This window comes from Hibiscus syriacus, unplaced genomic scaffold (assembly GCF_006381635.1).
Source record: "Hibiscus syriacus cultivar Baekdansim isolate YM2019G1 unplaced genomic scaffold, ASM638163v2 tig00005566_pilon, whole genome shotgun sequence".
Lineage (NCBI taxonomy): Eukaryota > Viridiplantae > Streptophyta > Magnoliopsida > Malvales > Malvaceae > Hibiscus > Hibiscus syriacus.
In genome coordinates, this window is record NW_024062061.1 from 29,911 (window position 1) to 51,806 (window position 21,896).

Consider the following 21,896-nt stretch of genomic DNA (forward strand, 5'->3'; position numbering starts at 1 on the left):
GTTTTAGGAATTATAGAAATGAGTTGTTCAATTCCTTAAGTTAAGAGATTCTATAATTATTCTTTGTTTTTCAATCCCTTGTTTCAAGGGATTACATCTCCTAGGATTAGTATCTTTCTTAACTTAGAGTTTCCTAGTTTAGAGACATAATTTGTATATAAATATGTAATATGATTCTACTGAATGAAATAAGAATAAAAATAACAGACTTACTCTGTTTTCTACAGTATCCCCGGTGGTGATATCTCAAAACTTCCAGCAGTCACTGCATCAAATAAGAGAAATAAATAAAATCCAAAAGTTTTGAGGTGGAAAATACAAATATAAATCAACTTACTGAAACACATTTAGCAGAAAGAACATGAAAAACTCGCTATAAATCAGTTCATAATAAATCCAAAAGAAATAAAGTGCCTGGAATGAAAACTAAATAAATCTGTACATTTTAACATGATTCCAACTTATGTTGGGACCTATTATATCTTAGGCCTTTACCTATATTAATGCCCTCTGATTCAGTGATCAAATAATTATTTTCAGCAGTATCCCTTGATAAATCGGGTTGGGAGACAAGATCCCATAACCTAACTGCGCCATCAGCTGAACAGGTTGCGAAGGAGACTCCTCCAGAACATCCCTTTGCAGTACACGTTAGAGATGGATCGTGCATTTTTTCACAACAGAGATTCTTGCTGTCCCATATACAAACTGAATGAGAAATAAGAGCAAATGAGCTGGTAGCCTGGAATGATGCCAATAAAAGTTCGCTTAATCAAGTTCTAATCTAATAATAAGCTCAAAATACAAACTTAAGGAGAAGAATTTAGTTTGTAACTAATTTTGTTATAGAATTCGGATAACAGTTTAAGCTTTCTTCCATGGTACAAATCAAAAACTGAATATCACTAATCTTATATGGAAAAATCACCTCATTCTCTTGATGGAAGTTCCATATATGGAGACTATGATCTCCATAGACAACAACCGCAAAAGAAAAAGATAGAAAATTGGCCGTTATGTGTACAACAAAGATGGAATATCAAGAGCCAGAAGAACTAATTGAATTAAAAGCTCACCAAGCATTTCTGAGATGAACTGACAAGCAACTGCATCAGGAAGAGTATAAGTCTACAAATCTTGGCTTAGTATAAACAAAATTTAGGATCCACTGGCATCAAACCGCTACTTACCTTGGAGGACGATGGATCTGATTTCTTGAGCTTTCAATTAGTTTTCATATTGAACTTGAAAGGAAAAAAAGGGTGCCAAAAAACAAAATGCTAGTAAAGGAAAGTTGCTTATGTTTTGTCGGTAACGTTCGAAACTTCGAATGACTTTGGGGCGGGAAATCTTTGCAAATCAAAACAAAAACATTTATCACTTTTTAAAAGAAATAAAAATTATGCGTCATGAAAATGTAACACGTGTGACCGGATATACATATGGATCAACTGCACTTATGGTCACTAAAGTTACCGTAAAAAAAATAAATTTATCTTCCACGTTAATAAAAATGATTAATATCCAATTTAATTTCAAAATTCTAATTAAAATATCAATTTGATATTTAATAAAAAATTAAATCTATCTTTTTTTAAAAAATCTACATTTTATCGACAAACTCATCATCAGCCCTCGTCATTGAATCATCAAATCACTATAAATGAAATTAGATAGATCGTGAGCAACTAAAGCTTAACTTAGTTAAAATTCGATAAATACTCAACTCGAATGTATTGGATTCGAGATCGAACTCCACTCGAATTCTTAGTTAGCCAAAACGAGCTTCTTGATATTCAACTCGAAAAGCTCGTGAGCAACTCGAAAAATAACATATCAAAATTTTATTTTTAAAAAAATTAAATTATTAATTATAATAATATTTATGTATTCATTTAAAAAAATACAGTTTAAGATTTTAATGTACTTAAGGAGTTAAGGTTTAAGTTCAGTTTGAGTTTCAACCGAATTAAGTTTAAGAATTTTTCTATTTAAAACTTTTTCTAGCTTTTTTAATCTTCAAATCATGATTTCAAATTTAAATCGATAAGAATTTTAAGCTCGCGAATTTTCGAGTCAAGTTGAACTTTATTCTAAAATTTTTGAGTCGAGTTGAAATCGACCCTACTGTATCTCAAGCCAACTCGTTTACGTCCCTATTCCCAACCCTATATATAAAACAAAGGAGAAGCAACCATGGCACAAGAAATAGATAAATTTCTTTGTAAATCCCTCATTTTTTATAGAAATGCACAAATTCCCCATTTAACCCAAATGGGCCTAAAACCCAACTGGACAAAAGCCTATTCCTTAATCTAACAAGTCAGTAATTCATGAAGATAGGGTCAAAAAATAATTTGACTAAATTGGGGCAAAACCCAATCAAAGTACTAGAGAGAGATGAGGAGTAGAGGAAGGAGATTGGGATACTGATAAACGAAGAAGAAAAAATAATTTGATTCAAGAATAACGACGGAATTGATAGAATTTTTAAATTTAAAAATTAATTTAAATTATGACTAAATTGATAAAATATAAAAAGTTAGAGGACTACAATTATTATTATACGAGATTTTGTCAAGCGACCATTTTATTTTTAATAGAGGATTGATTCAATTGCAACAAATTTTAAATTAAATGATTCAATTATAACGTTTTTGAAATTAAATGATATTTTCATAACTTGATTAATAATTAGTGACCTAAAATGTATTTTAGACTCGATGATGGAAACAAATGTGTCTTCATGGACGGAGTCAAGATTTTAGTTCAATTGGACAAAATATAATTAACACTAAAATATAGGGACAAAATCAAAATAAATCAAAATTTAAAGGCCTAATCATTCATATATTTTTAATGGTAAAAAAAATTGAGAGGACAATGCCCCCCCTCCATGGCCTACATGGCTCCATTCCTGTTTGTCTCAAGCTTATTTTGATAATGATTGAATTCAAAGTTGAGACTGTAATCAGTAATATTATTCGAAGAAAAACAAAAGTGGAACTTAATCATGTGATTGGAAGCACGACTAACTTAGAGGACGACACCATTACCACGACCACCAACTACAAAAGGAAAATAAATTCCAAGGGGCCGGCAAATCCCAACGCCACATGAAAGCGCACGGGGTTGTTGGAGAAGTAGGTTGAGTTAGGTACCAAATGCCATTGTGCATTTGTGCACCACACATTGCCCTTCGCCCGTCAAAAACACAAGCAACCCTACACAAACACATCTATATTTAATGCACCATAATATATTTTACCAAAAGTTGAAATGTTTTAAATTAAGCCGACGGATTTTGTAGCTGTGCATGTCTCTCCCACCAATGGCTGCTCAATCTCTACTACTTCAATCTTCCCAACCCACCAAATCTTGTTGTTCTTTGAGCAGTCCTCGATCACGTTGGACCAAAACCAACCTCGGGTTGCAGACTACAGTTGTAAAGCAGGTCAAATGGGAGAGCTTGGGGTTGGCATCAAGAAGAAGATCGGAGGGTTCGGTTTCGAAGAAGAAAGAGAGAGGAACGGTGGTGAGGTGTACGGCGGAGGGGATTGAAAGAAGGACGTTGATCCCACTTGAAGCCGTCGTGAGGGTGCCGGAAAGGTTCAAGGTGGTGGCTTTAGTGGCGTTTGTCATGTGTTTGTGTAATGCTGATCGAGTTGTCATGTCGGTTGCCGTTGTTCCACTCGCTGATCAGTTTGGTTGGTCGAGTTCTTTCCTCGGCGTTGTTCAGGTAAATCCAAGATCATAAGATCATCTCTCTTCTTCTTCTTCTTTTCTCGTTTATGACGACTTCTAAAACGGATATATCAAAATTGTTAATTTGTTTCATGTAAAATTCAGAAGAAAAGTAAATTAAAAACAGAATGTGGTGGTAGGTGAGAAAATTCGGCGGTGGTTGAGAGCGGTACAAGGACAAAAACTAAAATTTAACCTAAAATATTTCTGGTTTGGACTATGAACCAAACCCAGTGAAACATGTTTCTTCAAAACCTTTCCTTTAACATCATCGTGTTTTCTTCCACCGGTAAAAGCTTACGAGTGAATTTTAATTGTTTGAAGTCATCTTTTCTATGGGGATACATATTCTCTTCCGTGATCGGAGGAGCTTTGGTCGACAAATATGGAGGCAAACTAGTGATGGCATGGGGTGCAGCCTTATGGTCTTTAGCCACACTTCTCACTCCTTGGGCAGCCAATCACTCCACCGTCGCTCTATTGGCCGTTCGATCCTTCTTCGGTCTAGCTCAAGGCGTCGCCCTTCCGTCCATGAGCACCATCTTATCATGGTAATACCAACATCACGAGTCATATAATATACAGCAATGGATAAAGAAACTAAGCCTTGATTTGTTGTATAGATGGTTTCCGGGACACGAAAGAGCAAGTGCGGTCGGGATATCGATGGCAGGATTCCATCTCGGAAACGTTGCGGGCCTAATCTTGGCACCGATCATGTTGTCAAGCATCGGAATCTCTGCGCCTTTCGTTCTGTTTTCGTCACTCGGGCTGCTGTGGTTGTCATCATGGGTTTATAAGGTTACTTGTGATCCAAGCGACAGTTCATTCATCAGCAAATCCGAGTTAAGATCGATCCAGGCTGGGAACACTTCCGAGTTAAGATCGATCCAGGCTGGGAACACTGATCCTCCTACAACTACTACTACAGCCAAGCTTTCACCTATAGCCCTCCTATTGAAGTTGGGCAATCATATTTGCTAATATAACCAACAATTGGGTGAGCCTTTGCATTAGCTTCATTTGTTCCTTTTGTAACATACTAAAGCTGTGCTTTTTTTTCTTTTTAATTTCAGGGATACTTTGTTCTCCTCTCATGGATGCCAGTTTATTTCAAGACTGTGTTCGATGTTGATGCAGGGAGATCCGAGACAGATGATGCTGAGCTGTCAGATTGCACGTTGATGGCGCTGAGATACCATGAGTTGGCAGATCAGCGCAAAGGCGGGAATTGATTGTGACATGTTCCTCATTGGGGTCGTTTTGAGTATGTTTCAGTCTTTTGGCCATAACTTTGGCTACAGGTGTCAGAATCGCGCATAAGACCCATTGTGCATTCCAGATTGTTCATTGAGGCAGCAAATTATAAGTGAACTCCATAATGAGGGACACTTTGGCCGAGATAAGACATTGGCCCTTATCTCTTCTGAATTTTATTGGCCCAAGTTGACTAGTGATGTGGCCCATTATGTGGACCGTTGTTATGTGTGCCAGCGGTCTAAGGGAGTTCTCACCAATGCGGGATTGTACACTCCCTTACCTGTTCCTGAAGCTCCTTGGTTCGATGTCAGCATGGATTTTGTACTAGGCTTACCCCGCACCCAAAGGGCCTCTGATTCTATCTTTGTTGTGGTTGACAGGTTTTCCAAGATGGCTCATTTTGTAGCTTGCAGAAAGACTATGGATGCTGACCGGATTGCCCATCTCTATTTCAAGGAGATTGTGCGTTTACATGGTGTTCCTCGATCCATCACTTCAGATCGTGATACTAAGTTCATCAGCCATTTCTGGAAGAGCCTGTGGGGGAAACTGGGAACACATTTGAATTTCAGTAGCGCCTACCACCCCCAGACGGATGGCCAGACTGAGGTGGTGAACCGAAGTTTGGAAACCTTTTAAGGTGTTTGGCAGGAACGAAGCCGAAGCAGTGGGATTTGGCATTGCCTCAGGCAGAATTTGCCTACACAGATCAAAAAACAGAACCACAGGTTTAAGCCCATTTGAGATTGTCTATGGTCAGAACCCATCCGGGGTGTTGGACTTAGCCCCTATTCCACGTATAGGACGTTTCAGTCCTAAAGCAGATGAGATGCAAAGTATCTTCGGGGTATCCATGAGCAGGTGAAACAGACCATTCATGAAAGCAATACCAAGTACAAGACTCGGGTCGACAATCATCGTCGTCAGGTACTTTTTGATGTTGGTGATTTTGTTTGGGCTGTATTAACTCGTGATCGTTTTCCTGTTGGTGAGTATAATAAGCTTAAGGATCGGAAGATTGGACCTTGTGAGGTCGTGCAGAAGATCAATGATAATGCTTACAGGTTGCGACTTCCCAGTCACTTGAAGACTTCTGATGTCTTTAATGTGAAGCACCTGAGTCATTGTTTTGTGGATCCTGATGACACTACTCTGAACTCGAGGACGAGTTCTTTCCAACCCGGGGCGACTGATGCAGGGAGATCCGAGACAGATGATGCTGAGCTGTCAGATTGCACGTTGATGGCGCTGAGATACCATGAGTTGGCAGATCAGCGCAAAGGCGGGAATTGATTGTGACATGTTCCTCATTGGGGTCGTTTTGAGTATGTTTCAGTCTTTTGGCCATAACTTTGGCTACAGGTGTCAGAATCGCGCATAAGACCCCAATCCGGAAAGCTCTTTTCGACGCGCACGCTCTCCACATTGAGCTATGCTCCATGTGGCCTTTTTTTCAACCTCAAATTCTTCCGTTTTCCCCTCCGAATCACTAGATTTAGTTATTTTTTACTATTTATGGTAATATTTCGATTGTTAATTAGGAAGTCAATTTAAATCCGATTTAGGCCGGATTTTTGGGAGATTGCTTATTTTATTTCGAATTTTAATTTAGAGTGATTTTCGGGATTTTGCTATTTTTGGCAAAATTCTAATAAAGACGATTTTTGGCTATAACAGTCCGGCTTGTGGACTGCTTTTTGGCATTATTGATTTTATAATATTTTATTAAACCCTAGAGACTTTTTTCTCTGGTTTTTGGGCGAATTTTCTCTTGTGAATCGTCTGTCGGAGCTAGCCTACAGGATAATCACTATTCTGTCTGGCGTCAGTTGGTATCAGAGCTTCAACATCTTCTTGGGAAATTTCACCAGTTTCAATGGCTGGAGGTCGTGGTCATGGTCGTCGTGAGCAGGTTCCGAATGAGGAAGCCCAACGCCGTGATCGCAGCGTTCAGGATGTGATGATTGCGGATTTGCAGAGGCAAGTCGCAGAATTAACCCAGCGCCTGACGGCGCAGGATTTCGAGGATCGTGAGGCCTCTGATCACGATACCAATTCCACTTTCGAAAACCCATATCACAATCGCGCAGGATTCCGGGGCGCAGGATTCCGGGAGCACCGTGGTCGGGAGGAGCGTCATAGAGACCTCGGTTTTCGGGTCGATCTCCCTGAGTTTTCTGGTACGTTACAGGCCGAGGGATTCGTGGATTGGATTAATGAAGTGGAGCGTATTTTTGAATATAAGGAAGTCCCCGATCGTGTGAAAGTGAAACTGATCGCCATCAAACTCAAGGGCAGAGCATCTGCGTGGTGGGAACAGTTACGACGTTCACGAGAAAGACAGGGCAAAGCCAAGATCACTGATTGGGAGAAGATGAAAAGAAGATGAAGGGCCACTTCCTTCCCTTCGGCTACACGCAAACCTTATTTCAGCGACTTCATGCGTTGAGGCAGGGCGCGCGATCAGTCGATGATTACACGGAGGAGTTTTACCAATTGATCGCCCGGAACGATTTATCTGAGACGGAGGAGCAGATGGTGGCGCGATATTTGGGGGGTTTACGCCAGCCCTTGCAAGATGTCCTCAGCCTTCATTCATTGTGGAGTGTTTCGGAAGCATACCAGCGTGCACTTGCTGTTGAAAAACAGCAAAACAGGAGACCAGTGATCAGGAGCGATCACAACAGTCGACCAGTTCGCCCTCAAGAGTCCCGTCCTGCTCAGCAGCCACCGCAGGGTAATTCTAACCCTACTATTAGATGTTTTCGTTGTGGTGAACAAGGGCATAGGGCGACTGATTGCAGGAAGCCTGCTAGTCAAAAGGGCAAAAATTTGTTGATTGAGGAAAACGTGGAAGACGAGACTGAGGAGATTGGCGAACCCGTGTATGACGATGATGAGATCGATGATGTGCTGTATGGAGATGGTCATGAGACTCTGGTCGTTCGCAAGAGTCTACTTACCCCCAAGGGCGATTCAGGGACGATTGGTTGAGAACCAATATTTTCCACACGACTTGCACAGTTGCAGATAAAGTCTGCAAAATGATCATTGACAGCGGCAGTTGTGAGAATGTAGTGTCCGAGGAGGTTGTCCAGAAATTGCAGTTGAAGACGGACCGTCATCCTAAGCCATACAAGTTGTCATGGCTAAATAAAGACAGTGAGGTAACAGTTGATAGGCGATGCCTCGTGTCTTTTTCAATTGGTAGAAAATATTTTGATAATGCCTGGTGTGATGTTGTGTCTATGGATGCGTGTCATATATTGTTGGGTCGACCTTGGCAGTATGATCGCAGTGTCATTCATGATGGACGGAAGAATACATATTCCCTTAGCATCAAGGGAAAAAAGATTGTGTTAGCACCCCGGCGGGAAGGACTTACTCCTACCCCAGTAACCCATAATACTAATCTGCTTTCTATGTCCAGGTTTTTAGATGAGATTGAGCATGGCGGCGTGGTCTATGCCTTGCTACCTTGCGAGAACAATGCAGTAGACGTGGATACAGATTTACCAGTAGAGGTGCAGCGGCTGCTAGCAGAATTCTCTAACTTGATGCCAGAGGATCTTCCTCCTGGACTACCACCTATGAGGGATATTCAGCATCAAATTGACCTTGTTCCTGGGTCAAGTTTGCCAAATCGACCAGCATATCGCCTCAGTCCCAAGGAGGCCGAAGAGTTGCAGCGACAGGTGGAAGAGTTATTGGAGAGGGGCTATATCCGAGAGAGTATGAGCCCATGTGCAGTCCCTGCTCTGTTAGTGCCAAAGAAAGATGGTTCTTGGCGTATGTGTGTTGACAGCCGAGCGATCAACAGAATTACAGTGAAGTACCGGTTTCCAATTCCCCGTCTAGATGATATGTTGGATCAGCTATCTGGTTCTAAGATCTTCTCAAAAATTGACCTTAAGAGCGGTTACCACCAAATCAGAATAAGGCCTGGAGATGAGTGGAAGACGGCATTTAAAACGCCACAAGGGTTGTATGAGTGGATGGTCATGCCTTTTGGTTATCCAATGCGCCCAGTACATTCATGAGATTTATGCATCAGGTCTTGCGGCCTTTTATGGGGAAATTTGTTGTAGTTTACTTCGATGATATCCTCGTTTATAGTCCGACATGGACTTCACACTTCGATCACCTCCGTGCTGTTTTTGAGATGCTGAAAACGGAGTGCTTGTTTGTCAATCAAAAGAAGTGTTCTTTCTTCACTACTTCTGTGACTTTTCTTGGTTTTGTTGTGTCTACTGATGGTGTTCATGCAGATCAGTCAAAGATAGATGCAGTCTTGGAGTGGCCCAGACCAAGAACCTTACATGACATCCGAAGTTTCCATGGCTTGGCGTCTTTTTACCGTCGATTCATTAGAAATTTCAGTACTCTGATCGCCCCTATCACAGAGTGCCTCAAGGGGCGTGATTTCCAGTGGTCTGAGGAGGCAGAGGCCAGTTTTCAACTGGTCAAGCAGAAGATGACCGAGGCTCCAGTTTTGGCACTTCCAGATTTTGACAAAGTGTTCGAGGTAAATTGTGATGCATCTGGCGTTGGCATTGGTGGTGTTCTGAGTCAGGCAGGTCGTCCGGTTGCTTTTTTTCAGTGAGAAGCTATCGGGATCAAAGAAAAATTATTCCACTTATGATCTGGAGTTCTATGCCATAGTTCAGTCCCTGAAGCATTGGCGTCACTACCTAGTACAGAAGGAGTTTATTCTGTTTACCGATCATGAGGCCTTGAAGTACATCAATGGCCAACACAAGCTGAGTAGACGTCATGCCAAGTGGGTAGCATACTTGCAAGAATTCACTTTTACGCTGAGGCACCAAGCAGGAGTTTGAACCGCGTCGCAGATGCCCTGAGCCGTCGTACCTTACTTCTCACCACCATGAGTACTAAAGTTGCAGGATTTGAGACGTTCACAGATATGTATGCAGCTGATCCTTCCTTTGGAAGGATATTTCAGGAGGTAACTGAGGGTCACCGTCATGATTTTGTTTTGCATAATGGGTATCTGTTTCGTGGATTACAATTGTGCATTCCAGATTGTTCATTGAGGCAGCAAATTATAAGTGAACTCCATAATGAGGGACACTTTGGCCGAGATAAGACATTGGCCCTTATCTCTTCTGAATTTTATTGGCCCAAGTTGACTAGTGATGTGGCCCATTATGTGGACCGTTGTTATGTGTGCCAGCGGTCTAAGGGAGTTCTCACCAATGCGGGATTGTACACTCCCTTACCTGTTCCTGAAGCTCCTTGGTTCGATGTCAGCATGGATTTTGTACTAGGCTTACCCCGCACCCAAAGGGCCTCTGATTCTATCTTTGTTGTGGTTGACAGGTTTTCCAAGATGGCTCATTTTGTAGCTTGCAGAAAGACTATGGATGCTGACCGGATTGCCCATCTCTATTTCAAGGAGATTGTGCGTTTACATGGTGTTCCTCGATCCATCACTTCAGATCGTGATACTAAGTTCATCAGCCATTTCTGGAAGAGCCTGTGGGGGAAACTGGGAACACATTTGAATTTCAGTAGCGCCTACCACCCCCAGACGGATGGCCAGACTGAGGTGGTGAACCGAAGTTTGGGAAACCTTTTAAGGTGTTTGGCAGGAACGAAGCCGAAGCAGTGGGATTTGGCATTGCCTCAGGCAGAATTTGCCTACAACAGATCAAAAAACAGAACCACAGGTTTAAGCCCATTTGAGATTGTCTATGGTCAGAACCCATCCGGGTGTTGGACTTAGCCCCTATTCCACGTATAGGACGTTTCAGTCCTAAAGCAGATGAGATGGCAAAGTATCTTCGGGGTATCCATGAGCAGGTGAAACAGACCATTCATGAAAGCAATACCAAGTACAAGACTCGGGTCGACAATCATCGTCGTCAGGTACTTTTTGATGTTGGTGATTTTGTTTGGCTGTATTAACTCGTGATCGTTTTCCTGTTGGTGAGTATAATAAGCTTAAGGATCGAAGATTGGACCTTGTGAGGTCGTGCAGAAGATCAATGATAATGCTTACAGGTTGCGACTTCCCAGTCACTTGAAGACTTCTGATGTCTTTAATGTGAAGCACCTGAGTCATTGTTTTGTGGATCCTGATGACACTACTCTGAACTCGAGGACGAGTTCTTTCCAACCCGGGGCGACTGATGCAGGGAGATCCGAGACAGATGATGCTGAGCTGTCAGATTGCACGTTGATGGCGCTGAGATACCATGAGTTGGCAGATCAGCGCAAAGGCGGGAATTGATTGTGACATGTTCCTCATTGGGGTCGTTTTGAGTATGTTTCAGTCTTTTGGCCATAACTTTGGCTACAGGTGTCAGAATCGCGCATAAGACCCCAATCCGGAAAGCTCTTTTCGACGCGCACGCTCTCCACATTGAGCTATGCTCCATGTGGCCTTTTTTTCAACCTCAAATTCTTCCGTTTTCCCCTCCGAATCACTAGATTTAGTTATTTTTTACTATTTATGGTAATATTTCGATTGTTAATTAGGAAGTCAATTTAAATCCGATTTAGGCCGGATTTTTGGGAGATTGCTTATTTTATTTCGAATTTTAATTTAGAGTGATTTTCGGGATTTTGCTATTTTTGGCAAAATTCTAATAAAGACGATTTTTGGCTATAACAGTCCGGCTTGTGGACTGCTTTTTGGCATTATTGATTTTATAATATTTTATTAAACCCTAGAGACTTTTTTTCTCTGGTTTTTGGGCGAATTTTCTCTTGTGAATCGTCTGTCGGAGCTAGCCTACAGGATAATCACTATTCTGTCTGGCGTCAGATGTGAACTTGAAACAAGCAGCTTGGTTTAGCGCAGTCCCATGGGGGACGATGGCCGTTTCGAGTTACGTCGCGGGAGCAATATTAGATTCTCTAATCAAGGCCGGCTACTCCATAACATCGGTTCGCAAGATCATGCAGGTACATACATCCAATCCAAAGCTACTTAAACATCACACTGTTTTGAAAAATGGCAAACGGTTGATGTGCAAGTGTAAATGTTAACAGTCCACAGGCTTCATCGGCCCCGGGGTGTCCCTGCTCTGCTTGAACTTCTCAAAGTCACCCGAAATCGCTTCCGTATTGATGACAGCAGCTCTGAGCTTGAGTTCTTTCAGCCAAGCTGGTTTCCTTCTCAACATAGAAGTAAGTTCTCAACCATGAAACAATATATAAATTTGTCCGAACGAAGGGATCTACCGACGACCATTAAACTGAACGCTATTTGTTCGGTTTATTTCATCAGGATATTGCACCTCAGTATGCAGGATTTCTGCATGGTGTATCAAATTCAGCAGGGACAGTGGCGGCCATTATCAGCACCATTGGGACCGGCTATTTTGTAGAGTGGTTAGGATCATTCCAAGCATTCCTCTCGGTCACGGCTTGCCTCTATTTCATCACAACCATTTTCTGGAATCTGTTTGCAACTGGGGACCAAGTTCTCTAGTGTCGTCGATGATGAACATAAATCATCACAAATACAGGGTTCCTGCAGTTTTGGTGGTGTAAACTTATATAGGCTTGATTGATATAGCGAGTGTATTTATCTGTTTCGAGTTTACATCTTTCTCCATTATACTTGATGTATTTATCCATAAGAAATTTCTTCAGATCTTAGTAGAATGAATATAAGATTTGCTAGATAGTTATTTTAAATTTTAATCCTTATTATTATTATTATTAAATATTTTGACTTACAACATCTTATTTTAAGATAAAAAAACGTTTAATATTTGACTAAATAATTATTTTAGTCCTTATTCTTATTTTTGGAATATTTTAATCCCGACGTTTCATTTTGGGGGCAACAAGACTTATTTTGAAGCATTAGCAATTTATTGACTAAGAGGGACTTTTGATTATCTCAAAATGAAATATTAAGCATCAGAATGATAATTTAATCGAATGTTAAGGGTCATAATTCCATTTTTTTCTTACACCTTGCTCATATATTTGATTGATTTCCTGCTACTGGAACTTGGTAATGAAATCATGAAAATGAAATAAAACCAAATTTCATTCTCTCTCTTTGTTTTTCCTTCTTTCATGTCGACAAACAAGTTGGACAAGTTGGGACCATTGACCAGAGTTTAAGTCAACTGTGCAACTTTATAAAAAATGAGGCATTTACCTGTCATTAATGAAACTAAAGAGTAAGATGCCAAGAAAAAGGTGATTCTAGATCAAATTTTTTTTCAATGAATTCTTCCCCTCCAAAAGAAAATTCATCCATAGCATCTATGGGCTATGACTTCTGAAAAAAATTAATAATAATTTAATATAAAATATTTCAACTTTTTGTTAAATGAAAAACTTAGATTTTTAATATTAAAACATCATCCTATGATGAATTTTCAAATGAAATTCAAACATTTTTAGGTTAAAATGTTTGTTGTCTATTATTTTTAATACATTTTAAACTACCTCAATCGAACATTTTAAATATACGATAATTTTATTTAAAAAAGGACAGTACAACAAAATTTTTCTACAAAAAATAAGATAAAAGTTGAAAATTTGGTTAATAATATAACATATTGAACTTTGAAAACAAAGACAGATGATTATTTAAATATCAAAGTCTCCTTTACACGAAATTAAACATGTTATGGTAATTTACTCCACCAAAACTCTATCAGCTTCGTAAACGGCAAAAAGAAATTATTTTGTATATTTGAAATTCAATACTCTTATTAAATTAAAATCGAGATAATTTTAAAATTCAGCATAGTTAATATTACTAAAAGTTAAAAACCAGAATTTAAGCACAAAATGTATGCATATTATTAACTAAAAAATAACAAAAAATAAAGTGGAAAACCATAAAAAGAAAAGTCCAAATTCTTATCCATCACGTATCTCAGCTGACAAAACCAATTATAATTGTTGCAGAAGACCCTCCAAACCTACTTTGATTCCTCCACCTCCATAGACAACAACTCTTCACTCTTCTTATTTTGCAACTCAGGATTCCACCTTTCTTCTTCATTTTATTACATCCTTATTTACATCAAAATCCACCCAAAGTTTCATCCTTTTTTATGAGCGGGGGTGACGGGTTCCTTTTATCTGAAACAATCCCATCGTCTTTATAGTTTTTCTCGATTTGGGTTTGGGAAAATCCCAGTCGAACTCTGTTTATTTTTTGTTATTTTTAACCGAAACCTATCAGCCAAACCAAATCGAGACTGGATTTTTCTTTGCTTAATTTCTTGTGAAGTCCCTTCTTTTTTTCTTATCAGGTGCTTTCGAGGGGTCAACTATCTCGATTGGGGGTTTCCAAGGAGATGAATTTCAGGAGCTTGGAGGATTTTTGGGCCTTTTACGTGAATCAGCACTCCAAACCATCGACAAGACGCTGGCACTTTGCCGGCACGCTCTTGAGCATCGTGTTGTTTGTGTATTCTTTGTTGTTTAACTGGTGGTTCTTGGTGTTTGTGCCTATATGTGGCTATGGATTGGCCTGGTACAGTCATTTCTTCGTGGAAGGGAATGTGCCCGTCACTTTTGGGCACCCGTTTTGGTCCCTTTTATGTGATTTCAGGATGTTTGGATTGATGCTTACTGGGAAAATGGATAGGGAGATCAAGAGGCTCGGGAAGAGACCTATATTACAGGGCTTCTAAAGGGTTCTTCCTTGTGTAAAACTTTTTTTTTCCCCTTCTGTTTAATTCATATGATACACTTCACTTATATTTTTCATATGTTTGCTATAGGCATGGTGTCAGCTATAACTAAACTCTTGTTTTACATCTTGCTTCTGACAATGTTTAATTTGGGTTTCTCTTGGGTTTATGAAAAGAATAATTGAGTAGAATACATTGATGGACAGCAATCATTTGAAACTCAGCTGGATTATTGTTGGTGTAGAATCTGTAGATATAATTAAGGTATCCGAGTGATAGGTTGGACATGTTGGGTTAAGTTTTCTGCTGTTAATGCTTTAGCTAAAGAATCATTTTATTCAAATCAAATTCAGGTTTGGTTCAGCTTTAGGTATGTAAAAATCAAGAGGAAACCTTTGGATTGTTAAATATGAGGTATATGATCACTTTTGTAGAACACCCTCACTCCCACAGCCATGATGAATGAAATGATACCAAGACAAGAGTAAGCTTAGTGGTCAGCCATGGTGTATGGTTAAAGGTTATATATTTGATGAGCATTTGGTAATCATGGCATCACCCCATTGTCTGAAAATAGGCAGTGGTATAGTTTGTATATGGTTTGGTTGAATCCCAATAAGAACACTTTTGCTGACAATTGGGCATGGAAACCTCATTCAGTACCCTTTTCATGTATTTTGCAGGGCAAAAATTGTAAGATACGTAATAATTAATTGGATAAGAAAACGTTTATAGGTATTGAAGTAAGCATCAACCCTGCCAGCCAGCCAGCCAGGACACTTTCCTCGGTGTGGGAGTGTGGCTGATGGCCGATGCTTGTAAATGAAAACTAAAACAAATTATTGTAAATGAAAACAAAAACAAATTATTGCAAATGAAAACAGAAACATGCAATTGTTTTCCCTCAAGCAAAGGTCAAAATCAGTACCCATTTAAGTCTGAATTTTCACCCTCTATCTGCATTAGCTTTTGTTTCAATTATTATTTCTTTTTCTCAAGGGATAGGAGTTGAACTTGACATTTTTCCCCACCCTTGGTCCTTGAACATTATTAGGCCCATGGCGATTCTAAACCGAAACGACTTGAATCCAAAACAATACAACCTAAAATAGCCTTAACCCAAAATTTTAAGTCAAAAACCAATCTCAATCCGCTGAATTAACAAATCAAAGCAAGAAGTGGTTGACACTTGACAGTTATTCACTGTAGATAAATCTGTGTACTTAAATTCCAGAAAGCATCGTGTCAAAATTAACTATCTCATCTCAAAAGTGATTCAAATTTGACAACAATTCTACAATTTTTCACATACTTGATCATAATGTTATAAAGGCCAACACTGTATATGCAACAAAATAGCAAATTTGAGCTAGTCTGTCTTCTCTCGTTTTAACAGACTTAAAGACATCTTGGGTCAGTGGCCTTGATTTAAGTAACGTAAACTATAGAATGTGTTGAGATCCATTATGGGGCAGCGGTCACAAGTCGGTGTTTCGGGAGAATGATGGCAAAGGCCTGGCCTCCTGTGGACGAAGGATGACAAGCACACCAAACATCCCAAGCATTGGGATGACGAGAAGCCACTTCAGAAGTTTGAAGTAATACATGTGGAAAGTGAGGGAGAAGTCATCTGAGAAATAGAGTCCATTCTTGTCAACCATCTCCACGACAACAGTCCCTGTAGTCCTAACCCCTACCGTTGGAAGTTTAATCCGATATTTTCCTGGATGCTCAAAGATCTGGCTTTGCTTTATCCTTCTTTCTCCCTGGTAATTACCCGGGACTAATAATGTTGTCTGCATTGTTGCAGCACAGTATCAAGAGGGAAAAAAGGAATGAAAAGGTAAACTACTTTAGAAAGGTAAAGGAACAAACATTTGAATTGCTTTTATCAATTTTCATTTGTGTATGAAATGGTGGCTTACTGTGACATTGTAAGGTGCTTGGGACCCAGTAGGATATCTATGTTTATCCACAATCTCAATCTCCACCCAAAAGTTTTTGCCCTCCTCATCACGGAAAGCTCGGGATGAATGAGTGACATAAACTCCCTCACGGTTGTACCTGTTAGCAACATTGTTTCTTCCTTGATTATTTGATCTCCATGCCTGAAACAAATTACAATTAATTAATATAATTCTTAATGCACAGTAAATCAATTGTATGCCAGGTTAAGTTCTATCCTGCCTTGAGGGGATGATGTGGGGCGGGGGTTGAAAAGCAAAACACATTTCCATTCATAGTTGTAACGATAAGATCTAGATCATCACCACCATCAACATTGTCAGCTAACACCATGCTATATCTGTCAAGAAATGGTTCAAATATAAGAAAAGAAACATGAAAGAACATTAGGAAAGGTACGAAACCATAGGGCATATGCACAATCTACTTACGAAGTTTCACCAATATCTACAACATCAGCACATGATGTAGGTCCATCTATCAGGTACAAATAACCATCAAATGATGTTGTCACGATAGTGAGCCCCTTGCTTTTCTCCCCTCGTTTACTTAAATCAACTAGAAGAACTTGATTCATAACTCTCCCGTGAGTTCTATATGGATATGGACGAACCACTGAACCATCCTTTCCACTCAAAACATAAATATTCCCAGATAATGTGGGAACAACAAGATCTGTGTGTCCATCTCCATCAACATCGCCAACAGCAGGACCCTGAGGATAGAGATGATATTCAAACAATGATCTCAAAGTACTTCAAACAGGTATAAATCTTGACGTGTATCGGCTCAGCACTAGTTTCTCAATGCATTATTTAGTTCAAGTTAGAGTTCAAACTCAGAGGTGGATGCTTGGAAAATGGCTAATCTGATGCAATAATAAAAAGTGGCAATAACAAACTATGACATTTGTCAGGAATGAAAAGAATCAGTAGCGGAAAAATACCAGATTGTAAATGCATACAGAGAAACTAGCTACATATTTAATTAATCATACTATCCATGTATCATGTATGGACAAAGATACAGAAAGTGTACCACAACTCACCTGGGGAATCAGACTCTTTACATGAGCTTCCCAAATTTCTTCTCCTTGTGCAGTCCATGCCGCAACATTCCCATGTGTATCTGTTGTCACTAGTTCAATCTTGCCATCATCATTGATATCAGCTGCAATTAAAGTACTCTGAATTTCCGCCATTTCAAGAGGAAACTTTTGTCTGACATTTCCTGAATGAAATGAATGATTCAATTGGATTGAATGGAGAAAATAATTGCTTATAATTAAAGCCATTAAACAAGAAAAACAAAGATGGAAGATCTTTGCATGGAAAGTTATTTCTAAAGCAAAACACCAAGCATCACGAGGACAAAAACTTCAAAAGAAGAAACACAAAACAGAGCACTATAATAATGAAGGTTCCACGTAGAAAATTCCAGTGTTAACATTTTCAACAAATTCAAATATGAAACCCACATAATTTAACCAAAATAATGTATACTGAAATAAATTGATGTAGAAAAAGAATAATCCTAATGCAGATTTGGTAAAAATATGTATATAAGCTAAAGTAGTTTCAACATCGGGATAAAGTAGACAACTACTTGAATTTGCACAGGCAGGGAAATATTGATTAGCTATGTTCTAGAGTATGGATCACACATATAAGACCAACTGTAAGAAATCTAAAATAATAATACAGGAAAAAGCTCATCAATCTAAACGGATTACCATGGTGATCCAATACATAGAATAAGCCATATGAAGTTCCCACAAGGATGTCCAAGTTTCCATCACCATCCAAATCAACAACATTTGGTGAAGAATATATATGTGCACGGAAGTTGGCCGTATCTGTACTCAAATCCAAGTCTTTTGCCCACTTAACCTGCTTTGTATCAAGATTGAATATAACAATGCCTCCGGCGACATATTTTCCAATATCGATACCTCCAAGTTCCTTCATATGTTCAGGGTTGTCATAGTACCTTACAAATAATTTTCAGTTTTTCAGCCACTTAATGTAAAAGAACATCCCTCATCCCTCCTTCCACAAAATATAAACTAGCTTAGAACAGATTGAAAAAGTAAAATATGAAAGGGGAACAAAACGCTACAATTTTCTTTAAATGAATTTCAAGTGGCATTTGAGAGTAAATTAGACTACGGAGTCAAATTGAAACATAAGGAAGGGAACTTACTCGTGATCAAAAAAGTAGGAAACAGAAACAATCATTTCTGATACCCCATCGTTATCGATGTCTGCTATGACCTGATGACAATAGGGAAAAAGTTCTGTGACTTTTGTAGTAGAATTCCACTAGAGTCTATCAATGTTGTTCTTTCACTATAAAGAAACACATTATCACATTGAAATTTATACTCACTGGAGTGGACAAGATGTGTGAGTCAATATTCACATAATCCTCCAATTTCTCATGTTGTCCTTCAGTCCATTCCTCATCTCCCCACATGGATTCATCGACATAATCATCATAATCATAATTATATTCATCAGCCAATTCATCAGTATCACGGAATAACTCAAAAGATTGATCTGCATCTGCTTCTAACCCTTTATCATTTTCCACAGTAGCTTCCTGAGCATTCTCTTTCGAATCAGAGCTACCTTCCTGGGAATCTTTTGAGGTCTTATCTTCTAGAAGCCGTCTCCTAGAACTTGTTTTTGTACGTGTTTCATTGCTTCCCACTGATCCACTGTTTACAGAAGCATTAACACCAGTAGGCAGCTTGATGGTATCTTCTATTTGACTTCCACTCATTTTCGTTTCATTTTCTGCCTTGGACAAGTTAACTTCGCTAGAGTGATTTGCTATAGTTGTTGAACCAGTAAGGTTAGATTTAGGTATACTTTCATTTGTTTCTGCAAGGATACCCATTACGTAATGGTGTGAGTCATTTCATGGAAAAAGAATTGTCCAAAATATTAATAAAACCATGCTCTTGTAAAGTTGCTTCAAATTTCCCTTTTAAAGATGAAACCAATGTAACAGAAAAAATAAATAAAATCAGAAACAGGGTGCTGCAACTTAGAGGCAGAATAAGGAAAGAACCAGTTCATTGTCTGCATAATATTATTAGAGTGGAGTGCAGTGAAGCTACCTTAGAAACTAATATAATCTAAGAGGTTAAGAAAGAAGTAAAAAAGGTATAAAACTATTGAAATTTAGAGAAAGAAGTAACAACAGTATTAAACTATTGAAATTTGGGAATAGCTTACGATTCATAGCATTTATTTTAGAAGCCTCCTCGATGAGTGAATCATCATGGACATCTGGATGAGAACGGTCCACTGGATCAGGATGCAAGCCCACGTACCAATCTTTACGAACTTTTCTACGTGGTACCTCCAATTTATCAGTCATCAAGTACCCTGAAGCCCTAAAAAAGACAACCTTCGGACAAATTAGTATTCCAACACCACAATAATGAGTTCCTCTACCAAATAAAGAGCATTTTCTCTAAAGAGCCATAATTAAGAAAAACAACCTGAAAAAAAGCACTTCACCATTGTAGGTGGCTAAAACGATTTCCCTCACACCATCTTTATCAATATCATACAAGAGAGGACTAGAATGCACGGTTGACTGGTGAAAAGCAGGCCAACCTGACAAATTATTGAAAACTCAATGACATCAACTTCGATCGGATTGCTCTAGATTCATCGATAAGTTCGATTTAACGTGATCAGGGGAAAACAAAGCACTTGTACCTGGCATTTTATCGCCATCAGAACCTTCTAAAACTTCAAGGTAGTGAAGAAATGAGGGAACCACTATGTCAAGCTTCCCATCACTGAAAATTATACAATCACGCGGAAGTCAGTTAAATTACTCGGTATGATGAGTTCACTCAAAAAAGATGAGCAGATTTTCGAAAGGGGAAATGAAAAGAATTGAGATTTTTAACATAGTCAAAGCTTAGATGCGATAAAAACACGAACTCAAAAGGAAACAGTAAACTCGACCTATTGATATCGGCGATTAAGGGAGTTGCATAAATGCTGGAGCTGACCTCCATTTGCCATCTAAGTTCTAAATTCTTAGGGCACTGTGTATTCAACAACGCATCCTCATCCCTACACATTCATATACAGAAAATTTGTTTTCAAATAACAATAACTCCTGTGATAAAATCCAAAATGAAAAATAATAAAAATAAAATTGAGATAAAAAGGACTTACAGTTCGGGATAACCAAGCTCGTCGTCGGTGGCCTTTCGTTGACGGAATTTATTATTGGAGTCATCGTCGAGAGAGAAAGTGGAGCGGCTGATGAAAAGGAAAAATATAAAGAAAACCCTAATGTCGAAGTGATTCATGGTTGTGATCTTCGTTTCAGTACAGAATTTGGCGAGGGGAAAGAAGAGGAAATATATCATAAATGGTAAATGGGTATAATCGAACCCCGGGCTTTGGGTTGTATAGATCCAGTTGCTGTCTTCTCCTCCTCTCAAAGTCTCAAGGATTTTCGAGCTGAAAACAAAAGCTCGCAACATTGACGATTTTTACGCCTTCCTTACTGCGTACAATCCACCATCTAATCCTAATCAGAAACTAAAATCGCAAATATATATAGAAAAAAATTAGAATCGTAATTATAATTATTATTTAGAAAAAATAAACGAGTGATGTTAAAAATGTAATTTTAATAAGTTAATTGTATCATATGTGCTTAAACTATAACTTTTATTTTAAATTGGTCCTTAAATTTTTGAATATTCTAATTTCATCCCTAAACTATTAATCTTAAATTAAATTAGTCAAACTATTGAACATTTCAATTTCATCCTCAAACTATAACCTTTATTCTAAATTGGTCTCCAAACTTTTTAATCATTCCAATTTCATCCCAATTTCATCCAAATATGTAATTAGTTTTAACCATAATTTAACCTAAATTTTATTTTTTTCAAACATACAATAATATAATATGGCCTAACAATTTTATTAAAAAGGAATGTAATTAGTACATATGTATAGTTTAGGATGAAATTGGATTTTTAAAAAGTTTGAAGATCAATTTAGAATGAAGGTTATAGTTTAGGGATAAAATTGAAATGTTCAAAACTTTAAAGAATAATTTAGAACCATAGTCATAGTTTAAGAATAAAATTGGAATATTTAAAATTTTAGTGACCAATTTAAAAAAAGTCATACTTTGAAGACATAATGCAATAACTCTTATTATTAGATTTAGGTATTTTTAAAATTTTAAATCATAGTATAATTTAAATATTTTTATATTTTCTATTAATAATTTATTTTA

The 21,896-nt window shown here is 38.4% G+C and overlaps 2 protein-coding genes and 1 pseudogene across 2 annotated transcripts; 2 read left to right on the forward strand and 1 right to left on the reverse strand.

The window, feature by feature from the left end:
- The first annotated feature begins 3,331 nt into the window (after positions 1 to 3,331).
- On the forward strand, positions 3,332 to 12,536 carry LOC120199811 (annotated as a pseudogene).
- A 1,380-nt stretch (positions 12,537 to 13,916) lies between these two features.
- Positions 13,917 to 14,766, forward strand: LOC120199807. Its single transcript, XM_039200812.1, has one exon. The coding sequence runs from the start codon at positions 14,304 to 14,306 to the stop codon at positions 14,640 to 14,642; it is 339 nt and encodes a 112-aa protein (XP_039056743.1). The 5' UTR covers positions 13,917 to 14,303; the 3' UTR covers positions 14,643 to 14,766.
- A 1,121-nt stretch (positions 14,767 to 15,887) lies between these two features.
- Positions 15,888 to 21,173, reverse strand: LOC120199813 (protein DEFECTIVE IN EXINE FORMATION 1-like). Its single transcript, XM_039200816.1, has 13 exons — positions 20,813 to 21,173; positions 20,597 to 20,707; positions 20,342 to 20,424; positions 20,119 to 20,236; positions 19,850 to 20,010; positions 18,996 to 19,492; positions 18,810 to 18,880; positions 18,340 to 18,596; positions 17,656 to 17,837; positions 17,039 to 17,322; positions 16,830 to 16,947; positions 16,568 to 16,750; positions 15,888 to 16,438 (listed from the first exon to the last, which is right to left on the reverse strand). The coding sequence occupies exons 1-13, from the start codon at positions 21,124 to 21,126 to the stop codon at positions 16,121 to 16,123; spliced, it is 2,697 nt and encodes an 898-aa protein (XP_039056747.1). The 5' UTR covers positions 21,127 to 21,173; the 3' UTR covers positions 15,888 to 16,120.
- Between the last annotated feature and the right edge of the window lie 723 nt (positions 21,174 to 21,896).

Excerpts from the sequence above, each read along its gene's own strand:
- LOC120199807 (XM_039200812.1), top strand. The coding sequence starts at position 14,304 with ATGAATTTCAGGAGCTTGGAGGATTTTTGGGCCTTTTACGTGAATCAG.
- LOC120199813 (XM_039200816.1), bottom strand. The coding sequence starts at position 21,126 with ATGTTGCGAGCTTTTGTTTTCAGCTCGAAAATCCTTGAGACTTTGAGA. Across the intron at positions 19,493-19,849 it reads TAAAATAAATGCTATGAATC|AAACAAATGAAAGTATACCT; the intron begins GTAAGCTATTCC and ends GTATCCTTGCAG. Across the intron at positions 17,323-17,655 it reads TAAAGAGTCTGATTCCCCAG|GGTCCTGCTGTTGGCGATGT; the intron begins GTGAGTTGTGGT and ends CTCTATCCTCAG.